The following is a 25,981-nucleotide window of genomic DNA, read 5'->3' on the forward strand; positions in this document are numbered from 1 at the left end:
TCCATCAATTTATGGGTATTCTCCTGAACAAACTCTGTGTAAATGCCCAAGGCTGTAGACATTTGCCTCAGCAGATCCTGATAAGTCTTACAGTCTTGAGCAACACGAGAAGACAAATATGACATTGTGGAATCATCCAGTGAGGAAGGAAGAGGAGCAGTGGAATCTCCTGTGGCAAAACTTGCTCCTGCAATATTGGTTCAGACTATAATAACTCAGAGGGAGCACGAGTCTCCAGTCTAGCTGAGTTGGGAAGTGGGACAATAGGAGGGTTCAGTGACTTTGCTCTGCAATGAGCAGAGGATTGGGTCCTTGAAGATTGAGAAGCTTCCCAAAGCTTCTCCTCACTGTAGTAGAGAGGAGACTAATGAGCTCTTCTGGGCTTGTTCAGCACTAACTAGGCACACCTGTAAGGCTTGCTGTGCCTGGAAGGGAGGAGCTTAAAAGGGGAAAACAAGAGAAAGACATTATAAAAAACGAAGTGGAGTCTGGTGGGAACTCAGGGGAGCCACATGGGGCCCAAGCCCCTACCCCTACTGTGGGAATGGTGCTGGTTCCGGTAACAATAGTGATTCCCTGGAGGCCTCAAAGACTTTCAAGATTGGTACTTGGAGGACAGAGAGAGGCAGTAGAGGACCTTGAGCTCGAACGCAAGGAATCTTCCAAATAGTCTGATGACAACAGAGGAGCCGCCCCTGTGGAGTCAGCAAGCGCCCAAACTTGACTGAGGTTCAAAACGTGGGCCACACTGGTATTAAAGATGGTATGGTAACCAGCACCTTGAGTACTGGTAGGGACACTGAGGCTGCACAAACAGTTGGCACTGGAATGAATGTTAGCATTGAACCTGTAGATCTGGTCTGCACTGAAACTGGACAAGGCAACATTGCCGTCAATGCCAAAGGGATCTCTTTGTACCAATAAAAGGGACTGATTTTGCCTCTGCACACTGATTTTTAAGCAGTGCTGAAGGCATCACCAACAACAGAGCACAATCTGAGATCAGTTCAGGCAGTCCTGAAGCTGCAGAAGAAACCACCACAGCTGAATGCTTATATTAAAGGAGAGCCAGAGACAGAGAAGCAGAGCAAATCTGAAGCTGCTCGATAAGCCCACAGAAGAGGGAAAGATAACTAGCAGGACATTTTTCTTTACTTTGCTGTTTTAACTCTTCCAGGGCTGGAGCTAGGAAACAAAAGCAAAGACATCCTAGGAACAACTTGGGTTAGCCCTAAAAGAAATAATCACCCAAAGCAGTGCAGACCAAAGCAAGTTCATTTTCATCATCTGAGTCAGATGCCACCTGCAGAAGGTTGATTTTCTTTTTTGGTGGTTTGGATTCTGTAGTTTCTGCATCAGAGTGTTGCAGCATTATCTCCCATAAATGTAAACAAACTTGTTTGTCTGAGTAATTGGCTGAACAAGCAGTAGGACTGGGTGGAGTTATAGGGTCTAAAGTTTTGCATTGTTTCGTTTTTGAATGTAGTTATATAACAAAAAAAATCTACATATATAAATTGCACTTACACGATAAAGAGATTGCACTACAATACTTGTATGAGGTGTATGAAAAATACTATTTCTTTTGTTTGCCATTTTTACAGTGCAAATATTTGTAATAAAAAAATAATATAACTGAGCACTGTCAACTTTGTATACTGTGTTGTACTTGAAATCAATATATTGGAAAATGTGGAGAAACATCCAAAAATATTTAATACATTTCAATTGGCATTCTATTGTTTAACAGTGTGATTAACTCAAAATAATTAATCGCGATTAATTATTTTGAGTTAATCGTGTGATTTAACTGATTAAATCGACAGCCCTAATTTATAGCATGGGATACAAACATTACAAGATTAATGCATGAAGCAATTAACAAGCATTTTAGAGTCTAAACACAGCCTTACAAGTTTAACACCTGTCTTGAATAATGCTAACACACACGTAAGTTGGTCTGGATTCCAGCTATGAATTTGTCAGTGCTCAGCTGGCACCTAGAGCCTTGGCAAGAGCTGGCACCGGTGCTACCAGCATCACACTAACTAACTAACTAGTAAGAGTACTACTACGATTATCTATAACTATTTAGCATTCACAAAGAAGCCACTGAGACACCAAAATGTGACCATGCTGAATGCTATGACTCAAGCTGTGGGGAGTGTCACCCTTAAATAGCTTTGAGAAGGACCAAAAGGAGGTGTGAGGTGCATGTGCCGCCTGACAGGTACTGCTCAGCAAAGTTCTCCCTTTTTGGTGTGCTGGACGCATGCACACCTGAGTGGAATACATCTGTGCAACCACTTGAAGAAGAGAGTAGTGTTTCCAAAACAAAATTTATTCCCTAGAATCCCCTACTGTAGTGAAGCTGGGGATGCTGGAAGGTCTGGTAGTGGCTACTGAAATAGACATGCTCCTTGTCAGTTTCACTTCTGCTCACCATTGAATAGTAGCTGTGAAACTGACCAGACCTGTCATCTAGAGAGAGAGAGAGAGAGAGAGAAAGAGACCCCCATTCCCACCCTACCATATCCAACGGACCAGTAACTGTGCACTCACATGTCCCTGTTCCAAAGCAGGCAGAGCAGGGACTTGAACCACATTCTATGTGAGTGCCCCAAACACCTGGTTACTCTGGGATGGGTCTCTTCCTCCATTCACCTCACCTCATTTTTCATCAGAACTTCCATCCTGGATCTGAAACACCTTCCCAACAAAAGTTTAATCAAAATGGATATGCTTCTGAGGAATTGACATTTTCCATTTAAAAAATGTCCAGCAGGTCTAGTGCCATTCAGTTCCCACTGTCCTTCCTCTCTATAATTGCAGAATCCACAGTTGTACACCGCAGTTTCCATCAAAGTATGCTAGTGGTGCTATAATGCTCCACAAGCCCTGCTGTAGATCCGGTATATAGGAAAGAAGATTTTACCCTGAGCAAGATGAAAAAGATGAAGCTGGCATATCACTAACTGTCCTGTCTGTAAACTTACCTCTCTTTGATCTTTTCTAGTATTGATTATTTAAAGTGACTGATAGAAAACTGAACAGAATGTACAAAATGAACAGTATTGATAGCACGCATGATCCCAGAACATTCAGCAGCAGTGAAATGATTACAGAAGACTTACTTTTGATCCTGCAAAATAATCTCTCATTCTAGGTTTGCTGGGGTCAGCATTATAAAAGTTATCAGTGAGTGGAAGAGCTATTCCCAGTTTAGATGGAGGCCTGTAGTTTACCTGTGTATAATACAACAGAAGAGAGATGGATATGGAATAAATATACATTCAGATGTAGTCAAAAGGATGATACAAGAGTTTCTTAACATCAGAATAACTGGCAGAAGAAATGCATATGGTATTAATACCACTAAGGACACAAAACAGACCTGTTCATTTATTTTTATCACATTTCCATGTCCACTGTTGTCCCAAATGGAAAAGTATCTATCTCCTTAAAATATATGTATTATAAATGTTTAATAAAATGAATTATAAACCAAGTGGACTCAATTTTCAAACATGGGCATCTAAATGGAACATTCAGATCCTATATTTGAATGTTCAAATTGACACACACACAAATTTGACATGTCTATATGCTGATCCTCGTAAGGGATTTGGTTGTCTTACTTAGGCATCTATGTTTGAAATATGGGTCTAACAATGTGCAAAGTTTTGTATACTTTGTATCTTAAATACAATTAAGATATTACAGAATTGTCCAATATTAAGTCTGATCTAGAATATTTCACATGATTAAAAAGCCATGTTAGAAAATGAACCATTCAGTCATATGAATTGGCGATGTGTATAAGATAACCAATGTTAAGAAAGAAGTATTCAGTGGTCAAGTTAATAATACCATAACTCAGTGACTTGGTTCTCTGTCTTGCCCCTCTCCCTGCTTCCAATCCCATTTCAGAGCTCCTGTATCTGTGGGGTTTAGGAATCTTGAGAAAAAACAAAATATTCTGGAGGAAAGTAGAAGCCTTGAAATCATAAATTAACATGTAGTGAGAGGATCTGCATGATTGGAATGTTAAAAGCAATGATTATAACCTATTTAGAAAACACTGAGTGGGCAAAAGGGGAAGGGAGTGGTTCTGTATGCCAAAAATGGCATTACCTGTTTCCAAGTCACTGACAACTTGGAAAAAAATGCTCTTGAATGCTTAGAGATCAATGTCCTAGCAGATGATAATGCACAAGATAGGATACTAATTGGTGTCTGCTTCAGACCACCAGATCACACTAGAGAACAGGATGACCTACTCCTGTAGTGCCTATCTACAAAGTGTCTGGAAAAAAAGATGTGAGTTTCATGGGGAACTTCAATTTGAGTCTCATGCTACCAGTACTAAAACATCCTTGGAATTTCTAAATATTATAGATGACAATTGTTTAACTCAAACAGTGCTGCATACAACATGGGGGAATTCTATGTTAGCCCTCATCTTGACAGATAAACAGGGATTGATTACAGAACTAAAAATTAATGGAAGCTTAGGTACAAGTGATCATAACTTGATCATATTTGCAATATGCAACAGAAAAAAAGTCCAAATCAGTAAGACTTGGTGCTCAAAAAGGAGCAGTTTCACAAAGCTGAAAATAATTATGAACCAAATCAGCTGGGAGGAAGAATTTCATCAGAAAAAACAATGATAATTGGAAATTGTTTAAGAACAATTATATATTAAGCAATTCCCAATTATTGTTGTTTTTTCTGATTAAATTCTTCCTCCAAGCTGATATATATAACAAATGGAAGAAAAAGGAAGTCAACAGTAATAAATATAAATCAGAATCTAAGAATTGTAGAAAATTGATAAGGGAAGCCAAGGGACCCAAGGAGAAATTTATGGCCAGCAGCGTTAAAGACAATAATATAGTAAGTTTTTTTTAGCAAAAAAACTTCTTAAGAACAAAAGGAAACCTAACAATGGTATTAGTCCATTATTAGATGGAAATGATACAATTATTAATAATAATGCACAAAAGACAGAAGGATTCAATATATATTTCTGTTCTGAATTTGGGGAAAGCAGATGATATTGTCATATCATATGATGATGATGATAATGATGATACTATTTCCATTCCACTAGCATCTCAGGAAGATGTTAGACAGCAGCTATTAGAGTTAGACATTTTAAAATCAGCTGACAACTTGCACTGAAGAGTTTTAAAAGACCTGATGGGGGAACTTCCTGGACTGTAAATGTTGATTTTCAGTAAGTTTTGGAACACTGGGAAAGTGTCAGAAGAAAGCTAACATTATCCCAATATTTAAAAAGTGTAAATGGGATGACCTGGATAATTATAAGCCTGTCAGTCTGACATCATGCTCAAATAAATTGGTTAGTCTCTAAGGTACCACTAGTACTCCTTTTCTTTTTGCGAATACAGACTAACACGGCTGCTACTCGGAAACCAGTCTGACATCAGTCCAAGGCAAGATAAAGGAGTGGTTGATACAGGACTTCACTGATAAAGAATTAAAGGAGGGTAATATAATTAATGCCAATCAACACGGGTTTATGGAAAACAGATCTTTTCAAACTAATTTGATTTTTTTTTAAAAAATGAGATTACAAGTTTGATTGATAAAGCTAGTTTTGTAGATGAAATATACTTAGATTTCTGCAAAACATTTGAGATGATACCATGTGATTCTTTGTTTAAAAAGAACAGAATGATATAAAATGAACAAGGCACACATTAAAAGGATTAAAAATTGGCTGATTGATAGATCTCAAAATGTAATGGTAAATGGGGAACCATAATGAAATGGATGTATAGTGGGGCCCCTCAGGAATCAGTTCTTGGCCCTATGCTGTTTAACATTTTTATCAATGACCTGGAAGAAAACAAAATCATCACTGATAAAATTTGCAGATGACAGAGAGATTGGGGGAGTGGTAAATAATGAAGAGGACAGGTCACTGCTACAGAGCAACCTGGATCATGTGGTAAACTAAGTGCAAGCAAACAATATGAGTTTTAATATGGTTAAATGTGAATGTATACATCTAGGAACAATGGATGTTGGACATACAAGATGGGGGACTCCATCCTAGGAAGCAGTCACTCTGAAAATATATGGGGGTCATGGTGGACAATCAGCCAAACGTGTCTCCAAGGTGATGCTATAGCCAAAAAGGCTAATACAATCCTGGTATGCATAAACATGGGAATCTCAAGTAAGAGTAAAGAGGTTATTTTACCTCTGTATTTGGCACTGGTGTGATCACTGCAGGAATACTGTCTCCAGTTCTAGTGTCCACAATTCAAGAGGGACATTGATAAATTGGAGAGGGTTCAGAGAAGAGCCATGAGAATGATCAAGGGATTAGAAAACATGCCTTACAGCGGTAGCTTCAAGGAGTTCAATATATTTAGCTTAACAAAGAGAAGGTTAAGGGTGACTTGATCACAGTCTGTAAGTATCTACATGGTGAATAAATATTTGAAAATGGGCTCTTCAGTCTAGCAGACAAAGGTTTTACATGATTCAACGGCTGGACATTGAAGCTAGACAAAGTCAGACTGGAAATAAGGCGTAAACGTTTTTGAAGTGAGATTAATTAACCATTGGAACATCTTATCAAGGGTCATGGTGAATTCTCCATGACTGGCAATTTTAAAATCAAATTTGGATGTTTTATAAAAAGATATGCCTGAGTTCAACAGTAATTATTTTGGAGGAGTTCTATGGCCTGTTATACAGGAATTGAGACTTGATGATCACAGTGGTCCCTTCTGGCCTTGGACTCTACAAACATTTTGATTTACTCAGCCTAAACATACTAAATATTGATGGCATATTTGTAACAAAATATAATATTTTTGGATCCAACTTTCAAGCCCTGGACTCTAATTTTACACACATATTTTTGTGCACAACTAAATTATCTACAAAAATATGTTGACACCCGTTTATTTATTCACTTCCTCAACTTTTGTGCGCAAATAAGCATTCATCCACTTTTTCTTGTGAAATCAGTGTCTCAAAAGTGGTTTCACAAAATGGGAAGCTGAACATTACTCCCTTTGGATATAAATTTGCTTACTACTTATCTTTCTTACCGGCAACTGTTTTAAGAGTTTGAAACCATATGGGTCTTTTGGGTCCCCATGAAGCCAATTCTGGGCAGAGATTGAAACTGGAGAAATGTAGTGCATTGATTTACTGTACGAACAGCCACTCTTCAGTGTTAAGACAATTGTTGACACACCACAAACAAGTGATGCTTTTGTGAGAACAACAGCTATTGAAGATTTACCCTGTGGAAGTGCATATGGTAAAAATAAATGAGTACATCCAAAACATATACAATATACCATTGCAACAGGGGTGGGCCAACTGTGGCCCAGGGCCCACATTCAGCCCTCCAGATGTTTTAATCTGGCCCTGTAGCTCCCGTCAGGGACTGGGATCCGGGCTTGCTCCGGCTCCTATGCATAGGGCAGCCAGGAGCGCCCACATGCTGCCCCCAACCCAAGTGCCGCCCCTGGAGCTCCCATTGGCTGAGAACCACAGCCAATGGGAGCTGCAGGGGTGGTGCCTGTGGATGGGACAGTGCACAGAGCAGCCTGGCTGTGCCTCTGTGTAGGAGCCAGAGGGGGGACATGCTACTGCTTCTGGGAGCTGTTTGAGGTAAGCACCTCCCAGAACCTGTACCCCTGACCCCCTCCCATGCCCCAACCCCTGCCCCAACCCTGATCCCCCTCCTGCCCTCTGAACCCCTTGGTCCTAGCCCAGAGCTCCCTCCTGAACCCCCATCCCCAGGCCCACCCCAGAGCCCTCACCCCACCGACACCCCAACCCTCGATTTCGTGAGCATTCATGGCCTGCCATACAATTTTCATACCCAGATGTGGCCCTCAGGCCAAAAAGTTTGCCCATCCCTGCATTACAGTGAACATAGAAAATAAAGCTAGAAATGGCCTATAGCTCATACAGTCTTCTTCAGAAATGGTCTGTACTATTAGACACAGCAGTGCTTCATAATTTGTTCTGACTGGTTTGCTGGGTGGAGTTCAAGGGGATGATTTTAACCTATATGACTTGATACCATTTTTCTGGAGACTTTTGTATTAATTTACATGGAATATATGGGGCCAAAAAGTCAAAGTTGTTAACATGACCCACTCACCGTTCAACATTAAACAGTTTTAAACAAGGTTCGGGATTTGGTATACAGAGACCTCAGCCTGCTTAGTACCAGGGCAAACACATTACAAATCCTTTTTAACCTTTTATTAAAAATACAGAAACAGAAGGGAAAATAGTTAAAGCATTTGAAATGTAAAGCATTAAATAAAGGTTTCCTTTTAACAACATCCCTTGTTCCCTTTCCCTTTAGTGGGGGAGAATCTTTAGAAGGACCCCCACCACCTTTGTCTGACAGTCTCTTAGATGGAATTAAAGATGGTAATAAATTGTTCTTTTGGAGAAAAGAGAAGAACTTAGTTGTGATGGGCTGGAGCTGTTGTTAAAGTCCAAACCCCTTTCCTAGGAGACAAAACATGACAAACACACACAAGAAGGAAGAGAAAATAACAGTAAAGATGGAAAATGCAGCTCTGTCCCTGGTGTTGAATCTCACTTGCAACCACACTGCTGAATAAACAATCTTATCAGCCACTTGGAGACCTGGCATACTTGTTCCAGTACTGGACAATGTAGGATATTGCTTTTAACTGCCTTTCTAGACAAAAGCTTATAGCAATGTTGCAAAATATATAGTCCCATCTGGCTAAACCAAATGCTTATTCAAGAGAAGAAAAAGAAGAGAGATGAAATTAATGAAAAGATTTAGCCAAAGCCGGTGGAAGTGGTTTTGTCATCTGGGTCCCTCTCTCTGGCCCAGTCTGGCCAGGACTTCTCAAGATCAGGCTGACAAAAGCACAATGGTGTCACGCTAGATTCCAGGAGATGGTGGGGATAGCACCCATGATGGTGAAAGCTCACTCCTTCCTCTTTCATAGAATCATAGAAGATTAGGGTTGGAAGAGACCTCAGGAGGTCAGCTAGTCCAACCCCCTGCTCAGAGCAGGACCAACACCTACTAAATCATCCCAGAGAGGGCTTTGTGAAACCAGGCCTTAAAAACCTCTAAGGATGGAGATTCCACCCCCTCTCTAGGTAACCCATTTCAGTGCTTCACCACCCTTCTAATGAAATAGTTTTTCCTAATAGCCAGCCTAGGCCTCCCCCACTGCAACTTGAGACCACTGTTACTTGTTCTGTCATCTGCCACCACTGAGAACAGCAGAGCTCCATCCTCTTTGGAACCCTCCTTCAGGTAGTTGAAGGCTGCTATCAAATCCCCCCTCATTCTCCTCTTCTGCAGACCAAACAAGCTCAGTTCCCTCAGCCTCCCCTCGTAAGTCATGTGCCCCAGCCCCCTGATAATTTTCGCTGCCCTCCGCTGGACTCTCTCCAATTTGTCCACATCCTTTCTGTAGTGGGGGGCCCAAACCTGGACGTAATACTCCATATGTGGCCTCACCAGTGCCAAATAGAGAGGGATAATAACTTCCCTCGATCTGCTGGCAATGCTCCTACTAATGCAACCCAATATGACATTAGCCTTCTTGGCAACAAGGGCACACTGCTGACTCATAGCTAGCTTCTCATCCACCGTAATCTCCAGGTCCTTTTCCGCAGGAACTGCTGCTTAGCCAGTCGTTCCCCAGCCTGTAGCATGCATGGGATTCTTCCGTCCTAAGTGCAGTACTCTGCACTTGTCCTTGTTGAACCTCATCAGATTTCTTTTGGCCCAATCCTCCAATTTGTCTAGGTCACTCTGGACCCTATCCATACCCTCCAAATATTTACCTCTTCCCCAAGCTTAGTGTCATCTGCAAACTTGCTGAGGGTGCAATCCATCCCATCATCCAGATCATTAATAAAGATGTTGAACAAAACAGGCCCGAAGACCGACCCCTGCTGTACTCCGCTTGATACCAGCTGCCAACTAGACATCGAGCCATTGGTCACTACCCGTTGAGCCCGACAATATAGCCAGCTTTCTATCCACCTTATAGTACATTAATCCAATCCATACTTTTTTAACTTGCTGGCAAGAATACTGTGGGAGACCGTATCAAAAGTTTTGCTAAAGTCAAGATATATCACGTCCACTGCTTTCCCCATATCCAGAGAGCCAGATATCTCATCATAGAAGGCAATCAGGTTGGTCAGGCATGACTTGCCCTTGGTGAATCCATGTTGACTGTTCCTGATCACCTTCCTCTCCTCAAGTGCTTGAAAATGGTTTTCTTGAGGACCTGCTCCATGATTTTTCCAGGGACTGAAGTGAGGTTGACTGGTCTGTAGTTTCCCGGGTTCTCCTTCTTCCCTTTTTTAAAGATGGGCACTATATTTGCCTTTTCCCAAATGTCCAGGACCTCCTCCGATCACCATGAGTTTTCAAAGATAATGGCCAATGGCTCTTCAATCATATCAGCCAATTCCCTCAGCACTCTCGGATGCAATAGATCTGGACCCGTGGACTTGTGCATGTCCAGCTTTTCTAAATAGTCCTTAACCTGTTCTTTCACCATTGAGGGCTGTTCACCTCCTCCCCATACTGTGTTGGCCAGGACAGCAGTGTGGGAGCTGACCTTGTCTATGAAGACAGAGGCAAAAAAATGATTGAGTACTTCAGCTTTTTCCACATCACCTGTCACTAGGTTGCTTCCCCCATTCAGTAAGGGTCCCACACTTTTCCTAACCACCTTCTTGTTGCCAACATACCTGTAGAAACCCTTCTTGTTACCCTTCATATCCCTTGCTAGCTGCAACTCCAGTTGTGTTTTGGCCTTCCTAATTACACCCCTGCATGCTCGAGCAATATTCTAATACTCCTCCCTTCTCATCTGTCCAAGTTTCCACTTATTGTAAGCTTCCTTTTTGTGTTTAAGCTCACCGAAGATTTCCCTGTTAAGCCAAGCTGGTTGCCTGCCATATTTACTATTCTTTCTGCATGTCTGGATGATTTGTTCCTGTGCCCTCAATAAGGCTTCTTTAAAATACAGCTAGCTTTCCTGGACTCCTTTCCCCCTCATATTAGTCTCCCAGGGGATCCTGCCTATCAGTTCCCTAAGGGAGTCAAACTCTGCTTTTCTGAAGTCCAGGGTTCGTATTTTGCTACTCTCCTTTCTTCCTTTTGTAAAGATCCTGAACTCAACCATCTCATGGTCACTGCTGCCCAGGTTGCCATCCACTTCTCCTTCCCTTACTGATTCTTCCCTGTTTGTAAGCAGCAGGTCAAGAGGAGACCGGCCCCTGGTTGGTTCTTCCAGTAGTTGCACCAGGAAGTTGTGCAATTACAGTTACTGCTACAGTTGTGCAGTCAGCAATTACTGTGTTCACTTCCGTCCATCTGAATTCCCTCCCTCAATCTTATTTTTTTTGAAGAACCCCAAAAGGGATGACAGGTGAAATAGTCCATCCCCTCATTATTTTGTCCAATAGGACTAATTTCTGACATACGATCTTGGTTAATTGATTTCTGGTTCCACACTTCTCTTGGTTACCATGCATGATCTTAATAAAGTCCCTGACGTAGATCAGTAGGCCTTTTTGTTTGGACTAATTCAGTTTGTCTCCCTTTTGCACCTTTCCCATCAATATTTGTATAGCTTATTGTGACAGTTTATGAACTTGCACTCACTTCTCACAGTTGAGCTCACAATTGTGATACATGTATATGTTTAATTATCACAACAGCTGCCTCTCTCTACATGTAAAAGGACTATGGTTGTGATCAGCAGGGTACTCAAGCTATCTGTTTTAGACAGGAAGGGGAATGGTGGGGGATGACAGGACATGCTCTGTGAGGCGTCCTTGACTCAGGAATTCACTCTCCCACTTAATCTACCACAGCCCACGCTTGTTAATTTTCCGGACATGCTGTAAAGGCCATTCTTTTTGAACCAGGATACTTTGCGGAAAGGGGTGAGTTAGGATTATGACATGATAAAAGAGGGGTTGTTCTGATTAACAGAATTAATGTGGGTACATATAGCATATGAACTTATGTAGACAAGTCATTATCTCACTAGTGCTGATTTTATTTTAACGTGCTTTTGTTGTGCTTGTGAAAGAGCCCACAGCAATGGAAGGGGCAGTGAAAGAATAAAAAAAAACTTTACAAAGGGGTAAGTTTTTCTTGAGTTGCTCCACATTACCTGACAAATACTGCCTTTACCCCAACACCAAACACACGGAAAGGAAAAAAAGCGAGTGTCAAGGTGAAACCTGATGGTTACTCTCCCATCATTAATCTAAGATTTCCATGCTCTGGCATGGCAGTGTCACTTCCCCATGGGGCATTCACACTAATATTAATCGGTCCTAAAGCCTACATTCTGATCTCCATTAATCTTTCACACCTCATAGGCAATATGCTCATGTAGACCCACAAACAGACAACTAGGATAACAAGGTCTCTGCCCTGAGGAAGTTAGAAAATAAACTGTATTGATAATGAATAATATGAATGAATAACGAAGTACACTGTGAGCAGAGATGTAAGGAAGAACAGAAACAAGTGAAAATGAATACTGCACTTTGAAGTAATTTTATATTATATATACTAGATAGATAGATTCTTGAGCTATACTCATTCCATAGGTGGAACTCACAGTGACATGTATGAGAACTTCACACAAGGACTGAGGGTCAACAGGCAATAGATATTCACAAAATTTTGATAAAATGTTGAAAATGTTTCATAGCAAAGTCCTTTAACGAAGATATTCTACATGACCCAGTCACTACATAAGTGTAAATTCTCTCAATGTATAATCATCTGCTCTGTCCCCCTTTATCAAAACTCTGCTAAATAAAAAATGAAAGATACTATTGTAGGAGCCAGTATGTTACTCACTACTGGTCTACTCTTACTTGTTTGAAAAAACTGTTAGTGACAGAGAATTTCATCGTGTAACTATCAGTGTCATCCCAGTAATCGTTTGTCTTCACTTTAAATAGGGATGGATTTCCAACTACTAGCTTCATTAGTGGCATGTGAAAGACTGGATAGTCTGTGAAATCAAGCACAGAAATGAAGATCATAATTACTAGAAGCCACGTGCTCCCTTACTATAGGAAAACTCAATTGAGGAACAATTAAGCCCAAGACTCAAAGTTTGAACTCGGAGTTGCCACCTAATGCTCCACTCAAAGGGAAGAGATTTGTGTCCATATGGAGTGAACAGGGAAGAGTTATCCCCTACTCACAGCTCTGTATGTTCTCTTCCTCAACATTAGGAGTTGCTTCTTAATTTGGCCGAACAGGTCAACTAACCTCTCACAATCTAGCTTCTCACCCTCATTCTCAGTGCTCTGGCACAATTCTATGCTGGCCTGTATCTCAGCTCTCATTTCTCACCAATATCGTTACCCACAGCAATGCAGCTTTGCTATGCTTCACCCACCTTGGCCTTTGCACCTTTTTCCATGCCACCTCTTATGCTTAGAATATCATGCTTCTTGTTATTTTCCAAACAATCATTCTTCATTCCATTTCTTTGTTAAAACAGAATTCTGCCACAAAGCTTACCAACATTAATCCATCAATGCAATATGTGTGTGTTAAAAGGACGAACTCTGCATCACTTTGAAATTTGACCATCCTCTGCTAATATATTGCACTATGATGGGATTTTCAAAAGCACCTAAGTAATTTAGGAGCACAAGTCTCATTAAATTTTCCAGTGGGACCTGTATATCTCTCGGAATGCTTTGGAAAATCCCACCAGATGTTACGTACCCCTAATTAGGATGTAAAATCCTTGCCTAGGTACTGTGCTGCTCTTTGTTTTGTACATCATCAACCACATTATCATATGGTTAAAATTTTCAACCTGGGATTGAATTGCAGATTTAGGGTCAAATCCTGTTATGAAATACACCCATGCAACTCCATTCACTTACATAGACATGTATGGGAGAGATCTATACCGGGGATTCTGATAGTTATTTTTTTAATGGCTTGAGCTGGCAAACATTTATATATGTAAGTAACTTTATTTATGTGAGGACGCTCTTCACATGACTGAAGCTACTTCATGTGCAGGAACCAGTCCTAAAGTACTGACACTAATTTTCTAACACTCTCATCAATGGTTAATTTTCTTTGATTCTTACTGGGCATCAAAAGGCAGCTAGTCCCTGAGGATAGACTATGCCCAGCTCCCTTGGACTAAGAAGGTGAGTCTAATGTACCCAGTTAACGAGGGCTGAGCTACCCCTGTACCTATAAAGGGTTGGTAGTGGGCAGGAAGAGGAGGGATTGATTGACATAGGCTGTGCCTGGGGAGGGAGAGCCACACTGGAATACAGAAAAAAGAAAAGGAGTACTTGTGGCATCTTAGAGACTAACCAATTTATTTGAGCATAAGCTTTCGTGAGCTAATGCTCAAATAAATTGGTTAGTCTCTAAGGTGCCACAAGTATCTCCTCACTATATTTTCCACTGAATGCATCTGATGAAGTAAGCTGTAGCTCACGAAAGCTTATGCTCAAATACATTGGTTAGTCTCTAAGGTGCCACAAGTACTCCTTTTCTTTTTGCGAATACAAACTAACACAGCTGCTACTCTGAAAACTGGAATACAGCTAACTCCTGGTAGGTACCCTGGAACAAAGTGGGGGTTGGTGCCCTGAGGCTGCTCAGAACTGAGAGCCTGACAGAGGGCCCTGAGAGGGGTGGAGCAGCAACCTGAAAAAAAAGACAATTAAAATTGTTTTTCTGTTTATTTGATGGTTTCTATTAAGAAAGTAAGCCTCCTTGCAAGACAATGGGCATGGCAGCATATATTTTGGAGGTGGGGAGAAGCCTGGCCCAGCGACACCGGGGATTAATACAAAAGTGGAAAAATCACCCATACTGTACTATTTACATGAAAAACTGTGTTTAATCATTCTGGCCCCTGGCACTTCATGTTCTCTTTCCTGTTATTATTTTATTCCATTGGTTTGATTTAGTCATACATCTATTTGGCCAACTATTTTAAAAGTATGGTCCAAAAGTCAGGGTATCATCTGGTGCTTATATGTAATTGAAAAATCAATGAAAACACATTTTAAAAGAAAAAAATCAGCTTCACCTTTGCATTAAATTTCTTCAACCATATTTCTCCAAGCATGTCAAAAGCTACTTGTCTTTGCTGAGAACAGAGGGCCAGATCCAATGTTCACTGAAGTCAGTGGAAAGACTGCCATTGACTTAATGAAATTTGGATCATGCCTTAAGTCCATAGTGTGACATTGAACTCCATTTGCTTTATGAAAATATGCTTATGAATGTGAATATAATATAACTGGAATATGCTTTATGCAAAAGGCCTCTTGTAAGGTATCATTACAAAGCTTATAATCTGCTGAGTGTGTTCATCCTAGTTGTATGCATGTATCATTCTTGTATCTGAATCTTGAAATATGAAGTATAACTCTGAGGTCCTATTGTAATTATACAAAGTGTGGGCCATTAATGGTGGTTTAGAATCTTGATGGCTCCCATTGACTAGGACAATTGGTTGTAAATGGCTTATTTACCTGCAAGCCTTCCTGTGTATATTTGAGCCAGCCCATGGGTCATGAAGAATGAGGTCTCACAGGGACATGTGATCATGTCAGCTGATAATGAAATCCATCTTAAATCTAGTACTTTTCCATTTAGAAGGAGGGGTGGAGACTCAGAGAGACAAAATATTCCCACCTTGTGCCAAAGCTATAAAAAGGGGTGGAGCAGGACAAAGGGAGGGCCAGTCATGAGAAAACCCCTAGTTAACACCTAAGATGTCTGCTGGAACTAACAAGGACTGTACCAGGGGAAAGGATTGGGCCCAGACTATGAAGAAGTCTAGTCTGTGAAAGAAACTTATTGGAACATCTCTGAGAGCAAGATATTACCTGTAATCAGTTTCTTAATGTATTAGGCTTAGACTTGCATGTTTTTGCTTTATTTTGCTTGGTAACTTACTTTGTTCTGTCTGTTATTACTTGGAACCACTTAAACCAGAGGTGGGCCACATCCAGCCCACAGGACCCTCCTGCCCGGTCCCTGAGCTCCTGGCCCGGGAGGCTACCCCCGGCCCCTCCCCTGCTGTCCCTCCCTCCCCTGCAGCCATGCGGCCAGTGCTATGCTCTGGGCGGCTGGGCAGCGTGGTTGCAGAGCACGGCCTGACCCGGTGCTCTGGGTGGCGCGGCTGTAGCGCCACCGGCCACTGGTGCTCCAGGCAGCACAGTAAGGGGGCAGGGAGTGGGGGAGTTGGATAGAGGGCAGGGAAGTTTGGGGGGTGGTCAGGGGCCGGGAGTGTGGATAGGAGTCAGGGTGGTCAGAGGGGAACAGGGGGGTTGAATGGGGGCAGGGGTCCTGGAGGGGGGGCAACCAGGACGGGGGAGGGGGTTGGATGGGGCGGCAGGGGGCAGTCAGGGGACAGGGAGAAGGGGTGGTTGGATGGGGCAGGGATCCCGGGGGGGCAAGTCAGGAATGAGAGGGGGGGTTGGATTGGGTGGCAGGGGGCAGTCAGGCGTGGGGGGGTCCAGGGTGGTCGGGGACAAGGGGTGGTGGAGGGGGTAGGAGTCCTGGGGGGGGCCGGATGGGGCAGGAGTCCCGGGGGGGGCCATGAGGGGGCAAGAAGCGGAGAGGGGGGGAAATTGGATAGGAGGCGGCGGCTGGGCCATGCCTGGCTGTTTGGGGAGACATAGCCTCCCCTAACCGGCCCTCCATACAATTTTGGAAACCCAATGTGGCCCTCAGGCCAAAAAGTTTGCCTGCCCCTGACTTAAATCCTACCTTTTTATACTTAATAAAATCACTTTTGTTTATTAGTAAACCCAGAAAAAGTGATTAATACCTTTGGGAGCAAACAGCTGTGCATATCTCTCCATCAGTGTTATAGAGGGCGGACAATTTATGAGTTTACCCTGTATAAGCTTTATTCAGAGTGAAATGGATTTATTTTGGGTTTGGATCCTATTGGAAGCTGGGTGCTGGAATCAGGTAACCTGCAGAGCTGTTTTCACTTAAAGCCTACAGCTTTGGGGGTGTGGCCCGGACCCTGGGTCTGTGTTGCAGCAGGCTAGCATGTCTGGTTCCACAAGGCGGGGTTCTGGAGTCCCAAGCTGGCAGGGAAAACAGGCTCAGAGGTAATTTTAGCACATCAGGTGACAGTCCCAAGGGGTCTGTGGGACCGAACCCTTCACATATAAGAAGTTTTAAGTTTTAAAATTAACCCAGTCATGAGTGCAAAGCAAAACCATCTGTCAAAATGTTGTAAATGTTACAATGGCCATACTAAGGTGCTTGGCTTTGGGTGTGAGGAGAGAGTGGAGGTAAATAGAATATGGTTCAAAAATTTCTTTTTGTCCAAAAACAACCATGTATAATTTCAGTTTATAATTCCACCAAGTGGCAGGGGCTTGAAATGTAGGACATTGTCTTCATTGGAGTTACTCCAAATTTACATCTAACTGAAATCAGTATCTGGTCATTATGTAAAATTCACCCAAACCAGCCTCATATCTATTTTACATTTTGTGTTCAGACTATAGAGCTCAAGAAATAAAAACAAAATTCAAAATGTCTCACCTGTATCAACAGGGGTTACTCTGAATCCAAAATTGAAGGTTTGGGTAAGATCCAAGTATTTAATGGCATTCAGTGGTAGATTATCATCAAGCTCTCGTACCCAGTATCTACAGGTGCCTACTATAATCTTCCATTTTCTTCCATTCGTAGTGCCAAAGTCATACACAAACCACATGGCTGACCCAAAGGTTCTGTTGAAAGGCACTCTCTCAGGCATGGTAGCATCTGCCAAAGCAGTCAGATTATCCAGAACTTCAACAATCAGGAAGCTGCTAAAGCCAGGAATCACCACAGTCTTCTCAATATCAGAAGATTTAAATGGAGTAGTAACAACCTTCGGCCTACCATTATAATCTAAATTAAGAAAACAGAATAATTACATTTTCTGTTCAGTAATTTTTAGTATGCAAATCTAGGGCCAGATTATGGCACCCTTAGGCCTGGTCTACACTACGAGTTTATGTTGGATTTAGCAGCGTTAAATCCGAATTAACCCTGCACCTGTCCACAAAACGAAGCCATTTTTTCGACATAAAGGGCTCTTAAAACCGATTTCTGTACTCCTCCCCAATGAGGGGATTAGCGCTGAAATTGACATCACCGTTTCGAATTAGGGTTAGTGTGGATGCAATTCGAAGGTATTGGTCTCCGGGAGCTATTCCACAGTGCACCATTGTGACCGCTCTGGACAGTACTCTGAACTCGGATGCACTAGCCAGGTGTACAGGAAAAGCCCCGGGAACTTTTGAATCTCATTTCCTGTTTGGCCAGGCGAGCTCATCAGTACAGGTGACCATGCAGTGCCAGAATCGAAAAAGAGCTCCAGCATGGACCGAATGGGAGGTACTGGATCTGATCACTGTATGGGGAGAGGAATCCGTGCTATCAGAACTACGTTCCAAAAGACAAAATGCCAAAACATTTCAAAAAAATCTCAGATGCCATGAGGGACAGAGGCTACATCAGGGATGCAACACATTGCAGTATGAAACTTAAGGAGCTCAGACAAGCGTACCAGAAAACCAAAGAATCAAATGGATGCTCCGGGTCAGAGCCCCAGACATGCCGCTTCTACGCTGAGCTGCATGCAATTCCAGGGGGGGCCGCCACCATTACTCCACCCCTGTCTGTGGACTCCGATGATGGGGTACTCTCCACCATGGCTGATGATTTTGCAGATGGGGAAGATGAGGAGGAGGAGGACAAGCTTGGGGAGAGCACACAGCACACCGTTCTCTCCAACAGCCAGGATCTTTTTATCACCCTGACTGAAATACTCTCCCAACCCAACGAAGCCGGAGAAGGGACCTCTGGTGAGTGTACCTTTTTAAATATAATACATGTTATAAAAACAAGCGTTTTTTAATGATTAAGTAGCCCTGAGGACTTTGGCCAGTACTGCTACTGGAAAGTCTGTTAACGTGTCTGGGGATGGAGCAGAAATCCTCCAGGGACATCTCCATGAAGCTCTCCTGGAGGTAATTTAAAAGACTTTGCAGAAGGTTTCTGGGGAGAGCAGCCTTATTCCGTCCTTCATGGTAGGACACTTTATCACGCCATGCTAGTAACAAGTAATCTGGTATCATTGCATGACAAAGCCTGGCAGCGTATGGTCCCGGTGTTTGCTTGCATTCAAGCAACATCCATTCTTTATCTCTCTGTGTTATCCTCAGGAGAGTGATATCGTTCATGGTAACCTGGTTGAAATAGGGGAATTTGATTAAGGGACATTCAGAGGTGCCCATTCCTGACTGGGCTGTTTGCCTGTGGCTGAAAAGAAATCCTCCCAGCAGTTAGCCACGCAGTGGGGGGGGGGGCATTGGCGCTGAGCTGTTTGCGTTTGGCTAGCAGGGATCTTCCCCGATACCAGCCAGGTGGTGGGGGAAGGGGAAAAGCAATCATCCCAGAGAATTGGATGGGGCAAGGGAGTTAGTTTGGTTTCTGCTGCTGCACGTTAACAGGAAAACTGCAGCACTAAATGGCCAACTCAACGGGCTTTGCTTGGTATGGGAAAGGAGGGGGCTGCTGTTACGAAGGTTGCAGAAGCCGAAAGACTATGGCTTACCATGGCCGCCTGCAAGCCAAATTCTGTTGCCCGGCCCTGCGTGTGTGATCTCTAACAGCAAAGCCACAGGCACTCAATATAAGATGCAAAATGCGACCTTGTATCAAAATCACATGTGCTATGTAATGTGAATAGCGTTGTTCACCGTGAAAGAGTATAGCCATTGTTCTGTAAAATGTATCTTTTTAAATACTTCACTCCCTTTTTTCCTCCAGTAGCTGCAAATGTTTCAAGCCTCCCTCCTCTGTCCCAAAGCCTATCCCAGATAAGGCAGCGAAAAAAAACGCAAGTGCGATGACATATTCTCTGAGCTCACGCAGTTGTCCGGCACTGACAGAGCTGTGTGGAGGGACACAATAGCAGAGTACAGGATGGTGGTCGATTAACGTGAGGAGAGGTGGCAGCAGGAAGATCAGAGGAGGCATGAGGAAATGCTGGGGCTACTGTGGGATCAAACGGACATACTCCGGCGTCTGGTGGACGTTCATGAACGGCAGCAGGATCACAGACTGCTGCCGCAGCCCCTGCTTAACTGCCCTCCCTCCTCCCCAAGTTCCATAGCCTCCTCACCCAGACACCCAAGAACGCGGGGTGGGAGGCTCCAGGCACCCAACCACTCCACCCCAGGGGACAGCCCAAGCAACAGAAGGCTGGCATTCAACACGTTTTAAAGTGGCCTTTTCCTTCCCTCCTACCCTCCTCCCACACCCCACCCAGGCTACCTTGTGAGTTCTCTCTCTATTTTTATAATCAATTAATAAAGAATACATGTTTTTTAAATGATAGTGACTTTATTTCCTTTGCAAGCAAGCTGTGATCGAAGGGGGGTGGCTTACAGGGAATTTAGAGGCAACCAAGGGGGCGGGTTTTCATCAAGGAGAAACAAACAGAAGTGTCACACAGTATCCTGGCCAGTCATGAAACTGATTTTCAAAGCTTCTTTGATGCGCACCACTTCCTGCTATGCTCTTCTAACCGCCCTGGTGTCTGGCTGCATGTATTCAGCGGCCAGGCGATTTGCATCAACCTCCCATCCCGCCATAAATGTCTCCCCCTTATTCTCACAGAGATTGTGGAGCACACAGCAAGCAGCAATAACAATGGGAATATTGGTTTCACTGAGGTCTAAATGAGTCAGTAAACTGCGCCAGCAACCCTTTAAACATCCAAATGCACACTCTACCACCATTCTGCACTTGCTCAGCCTACAGTTGAACAGCTCCTGACTACTGTCCAGGGTGCCTGTGTACGGCTTCATGAGCCAGAGCATTAAGGGTTAGGCTGGGTCCCCAAGGATAACTATAGGCATTTCAACATCCCCAACAGTTATTTTCTGGTTTGGGAAGTAAATCCCTTCCTGCAGCCATTTAAACAGACCAGAGTTCCTGAAGATGTGAGCGTCATGAACCTTTCCTGGCCATCGCACGTTGATGTTGGTGAAACGTCCCTTGTGATCCATCAGTGCTTGCAGCACTATTGAAAAGTACCCCTTGCGGTTTATGTACTCGGCGGCTTGGTGCTCCGGTGCCAAGATAGGGATATGGGTTCCGTCTATGGCCCCACCACAGTTAGGGAATCCCATTGCAGCAAAGCCATCCTCTATGACCTGCACATTTCCCAGAGTCACTACCTTTGATAGCAGCAGCTCAATGATTGCGTTGGCTACTTGCATCACAGCAACCCCCACAGTAGATTTGCCCACTCCAAATTGATTCCCGATTGACTGGTAGCTGTCTGGTGTTGCAAGCTTGAACAGGGCTATTGCCACTCACTTGTGAACTGTGAGGGCTGCTCTCTCATCTTGGTATTCTTGTGCTTCAGGGCAGGGGAAAGCAAGTCACAAAGTTCCATGAAAGTGCCCTTACACATGCAAAAGTTTTGGAGCCACTGGGAATCATCCCAGACCTGCAACACTATGTGGTCCTACCACTCTGTGCTTGTTTCCCGGGCCCAGAATTGGCGTTCCATGGCATGAGCCTGCCCCATTAACACCATGATCTCCAAATTGCGGGGGAACGCAGTTTTAGAGAAAAGTGTGTTCATGTCCTCATCACCATGCTGCCGTCGCCTCCTCGCCTGGTTTTTCAGGTGCTGGTTCTGCATACACTGCACGATAATGTGCGAGGTGTTTACAATGGTCATAACTGCTGCGGTGAGCTGAACGGGCTCCATGCTTGCTGTGCTATTGCATCTACTCCTGCTTGGGCAATCCAGGGAAAAGGGTGCGGAACGATTGTTTGCCATTGCTCTGATGGAGGGAGGGGCGACTGACAACATGGCTTACAGGGTTGGCTTATAGGGTATTAAAATCAACAGAGGGGGTGGCTTTGCGAGAAACAGAATGGCCCCCTCAAGGATAAAACTCAAAACCTCAAGGATAGAACTCAAAACTGGGTTTAGCAGGCCATTGATTTCACAGAAGGAGGGAGGAGAAAATGAATACAAAACAAATCTGGTCTATTTCTTGTTTTGATCCACTTCATCTATCTTTATACATCTTGCTGGCAGCAGACTGTGCAGTACGACCGCTAGCCATCGTTATCTCCTGGGTGCTCGGCAGAAGACGGTGCAGTATGACTGCTGGCCATTGTCTTCTGCTGGCTTCAGATTAAAAGACAGTGCACTGCCAGTAGGACTGAATAGCCATGAGATGAAACTTAAAAGGGAAATGACCTGGCTGAGTCACTCCCATGTTTGCCCAGGCGTCCGACCTCATTGAGGTTGGTTAAAAGAGCACCCAGGACTACGTCGACGACGGCTACCAGTCATACTGCGCTGTCTGCTGCCAAAAGGCAATAAACTGCTGCTGTGTAGCAATGCAGTACCACATCTGCCAGCACCCAGGAGACCTACGGTGACGGTTAGCTGAGCGGGCTCCATGCTTGCCGTGGTATGGCGTCTGCACAGATAACTCAAGAAAAAAGGCGCAAAACGATTGTCTGACCTTGCTTTCATGGAGGGAGGGAGGGAGAGAAGGGGGGCCTGATGATATGTACCCAGAACCACCCGCGACAATGTTTTAGCCCCATCAGGCATTGGGATTTCTACCCAGAATTCAAATGGGCGGTGGAGACTGCGGGAACTGTGGGATAGCTACCCACAGTGCAACACTCCGGAAGTCGACAGTTTCCTTGGTACTGTGGACACACTTCGCCGACTACATGCACTTAGAGCATTTGTGTGGAGACACACACAATCGACTGTATAAAAACACTTTCTACAAAACCGACTTCTATAAATTCAACCTAATTTCGTAGTGTAGACAAGACCTTACTCAAATTGAGCAGTACCTTATTCCTTCACTGGTATGTCCATATGTAAATTAACATATTATTCAGTGTGACTCATGGTGTCAGAATCTGGCTCGTAATTTCAATAAAGAATGCTCATAAGTAATAGTTTAGAAATAAAACCTCATATTGGATTTCAAACATCTGTGTTAGTTATAACTGTGACACATTTTATTAAACATAGGCTCTGATCGTGTGAAATGCCGTGACATAAGACATAAGAACTGCACTACCAATTCTACTCCAGCATGGGGTTTTGATATTGAGGAAATCCTTGGGTGGTTTGTGTACAGCAGCAGGAGGCAGCATCCAGCCCTAGGTTTACAGAAGGGCATTTTTGGGTGGGTGAATTTTCAGCTTTCAGTATTGATACAAATGACCATTTCTGGAATAAGTTTAAGGGTGGCAATACACTCTCTTTCAGTGGCACCATTTCAATTGCTTATAATTTATTGTATATAAAATTTCTTTAAGTATGTCATAGTCATTTTTCCTCTTGGAAAACTAAGTCTATGACATTTCTTAAAAAAACAAAACAAAAAACCCCCCATTTTGAGTGGAGTTCAAGCTAGACTCCATTAAAAAATTATATATCTATATTAAAAAAAACAGACACTTTTTTCATGCTTGTATAACTCTTGGGCAGCTCTTCTGAACTGGTTGTAAAATTTCAGTTTCAGCCGGAGGCTGAGAAAAAAACATGTGGACTTACAGACTCAAAGGAAGTCTTTAGAGGGAGTGAAAATTGGGGTTTAGAATACAATGGCTTTTCAAAATATGTTAACGATGGATGTAATATTGCTCATTTGGCTACTCTGAAAGAAAAATGAGGAAGTCTGCAAACAACTCACAATTCTCAGCACGTTTGTGCTTGTAACACTCTCTTCCTCCACTCTTTATATGTCACTTGTCTCCTTAGATCTTCAGGGTTTATATATCTTCATATGTGTTTGTATATCATCTAGCACTATGGGGCCTTTGGACACTATGTAATATAAGCATTACATATGAATATTTCTTACCAATAATTAACAATGAAGGAAGAGAAAATCGTCTCAAATTTTGTTAAAATACAGTTCTGATTTCATTGTTAAATAATGGGTATATATACTTTTGTTCTTCTTGAGTGATGCACATGTGCATACCATATCCGAGTCCTAACAGCGTTCACCATCACCAGAGCCTAAGAAGAGGCATAAGAAGCAGGGGAGATTGTTGGCACTAAGGTCTACTAGGCATGGGGATAAGAGTAGAGTGCAGTCTAAGTACTCCTCTGCTTTGGTACCGCAGAAGATGGAACCATTGATTCTGGTGCCTAGGGGGGTGCCATCAAGTCCGAAGCCAGAAGGAACTCCTTCCACATCCATGGCACCACACTCTGACACTATCTCAGTACCGGCCATGCCGGAGGCATTTGTGGTTGCCAGGGATCTCCTGATCCTGTCGGTGCCAATATTGCCAGCAGTACAAGAGCCAGTGCTATTGGTGCTGGTGGACACAGGAGAACTAGCAGGATCATTACAGAGCGCGGTACCATGCCAGCCTCATGTACCCCGGATGGCTCTTACTTTGGTACTGTGAATGAGAAAACCCATGATGCTCACTTCTCTATGGACCTCTCCTCCACTGCACCAATTGCTGGCACCATTTGGAATGGCACCTTTGTGGTCAGCGAAAGGAGAGTCATCTTCTTCCAAATTAGAGGCTGGGTCTTACATTTCCCATTCTCAGAGCTGCTCCTGCTCCCCCTCCTCTAGATGTTTCCACCCTTCCTTGCTACACGGGTCCTGAATTCTCCAAGTTAAAGGATTTGACCCTAAACAGTAAGCTCTTTGGGGCAGGGACTATCATTTATTTTGTATTTACACAGAGCCTTGCAGAAAGTAGCTCAGTGAGGTTGTTGCTTTTAGGTGCTACCACACTATAAATGTTAAGTAATAATAAACCCATATAATTGTCCCCCAACTTTTCTATGGAAGGCAGATATGTAAGTAATGAAGTAAGTTATCAGAGAAGGCAGATGGAATTTAAAAGTTGATAACTTGAAATAAAAGTGAAACTAGCAAGTTATAAATTATTTTTTTAATCCTATTAACTAGAAATACCACTATTAGAGAACATTAATGTATGGAGTTTTGGGGCAGAGAATAGAGTAATGCAATTTGAAATCGTCACCTGTCTGATATTCAGACATTTCAGATTTTGGAAAAGAAAGGAGATGTTATTTACCTGTACAGCAACTGGAGTTCTTCAAGATGCATTGTCTCTATGGGTGTTCTGCTTCAGATGTGCATGCACCCAGTATTCCTGTGGTCGGAGATTTTTGCCAGGAATAACTAACTGTTTGGTCCACACATGCATCCTAGTTATCATTGTGCTCCATTCCAAGGGTATAAAGGGCAGTGTGGCAGGACCAATCACCACTCCATCACAGTACCCAGCATAAGCTAGGGACTCTGAAGCAGAGGTGAAGGAAGATGGGTAGAAGAACATCAACAGGGACAAGACATCTTAAAGACTACCAGTTACTGTACAGGTAAACTCTCCGAGCAATTGTCCCTATGGATTTTCCACTGAAAGTGCCACCCAAGCAGTAAACTAATTATGGAGAGGGTGTTCAGCATCCTGTCTAGTACAAATGAAGTACTGCACTGCCAAAAGAGGATTCTAATCCAGAAGTCTCTAGACTTCTAGCCTACTGCCTCGAGAAGGTATGAATAGAGCCCCAAATAACCTCTTTACAAATATCTATAATAGAGATACTTTTCAACAAGGCTACAGATGTAGACCGAAGTCTAGTGGAGTGAGCTCTAAGAATAGTCTGGGTGGGGAGGGGTCTAATGTCATGATTTTATAACATGTTCTTATTCACCCTGAAACCAAGTTCAATACTCTGAGTGGAAACAGGTGAACCTTTCTGCAAATGAAATAAAGAGCATCTGGGAGGTTCTTAAGGACTTTAGTCTTTGGAAATAAAAGGCTAATACTCTCTAACGAGTGAAA

General features: G+C 43.1%; 1 protein-coding gene across 1 annotated transcript in view; it reads right to left on the reverse strand.

The window, feature by feature from the left end:
* Nucleotides 1-25,981, reverse strand: part of CATSPERB (catsper channel auxiliary subunit beta) — a 102,642-nt gene that overhangs the window by 25,500 nt on the left and 51,161 nt on the right. The window contains exons 18-21 of the mRNA XM_077820007.1: nt 17,624-17,977; nt 12,931-13,070; nt 7,098-7,295; nt 3,135-3,245 (exon numbers count right to left, since the gene is read on the reverse strand). Of these exons, the coding sequence (XP_077676133.1) occupies nt 3,135-3,245; nt 7,098-7,295; nt 12,931-13,070; nt 17,624-17,977 (803 nt within the window). The remainder of the gene's footprint in view (nt 1-3,134; nt 3,246-7,097; nt 7,296-12,930; nt 13,071-17,623; nt 17,978-25,981) is intronic.

The sequence above is a fragment of the Eretmochelys imbricata genome, chromosome 6, assembly GCF_965152235.1.
Source record: "Eretmochelys imbricata isolate rEreImb1 chromosome 6, rEreImb1.hap1, whole genome shotgun sequence".
Taxonomy (NCBI): domain Eukaryota; kingdom Metazoa; phylum Chordata; order Testudines; family Cheloniidae; genus Eretmochelys; species Eretmochelys imbricata.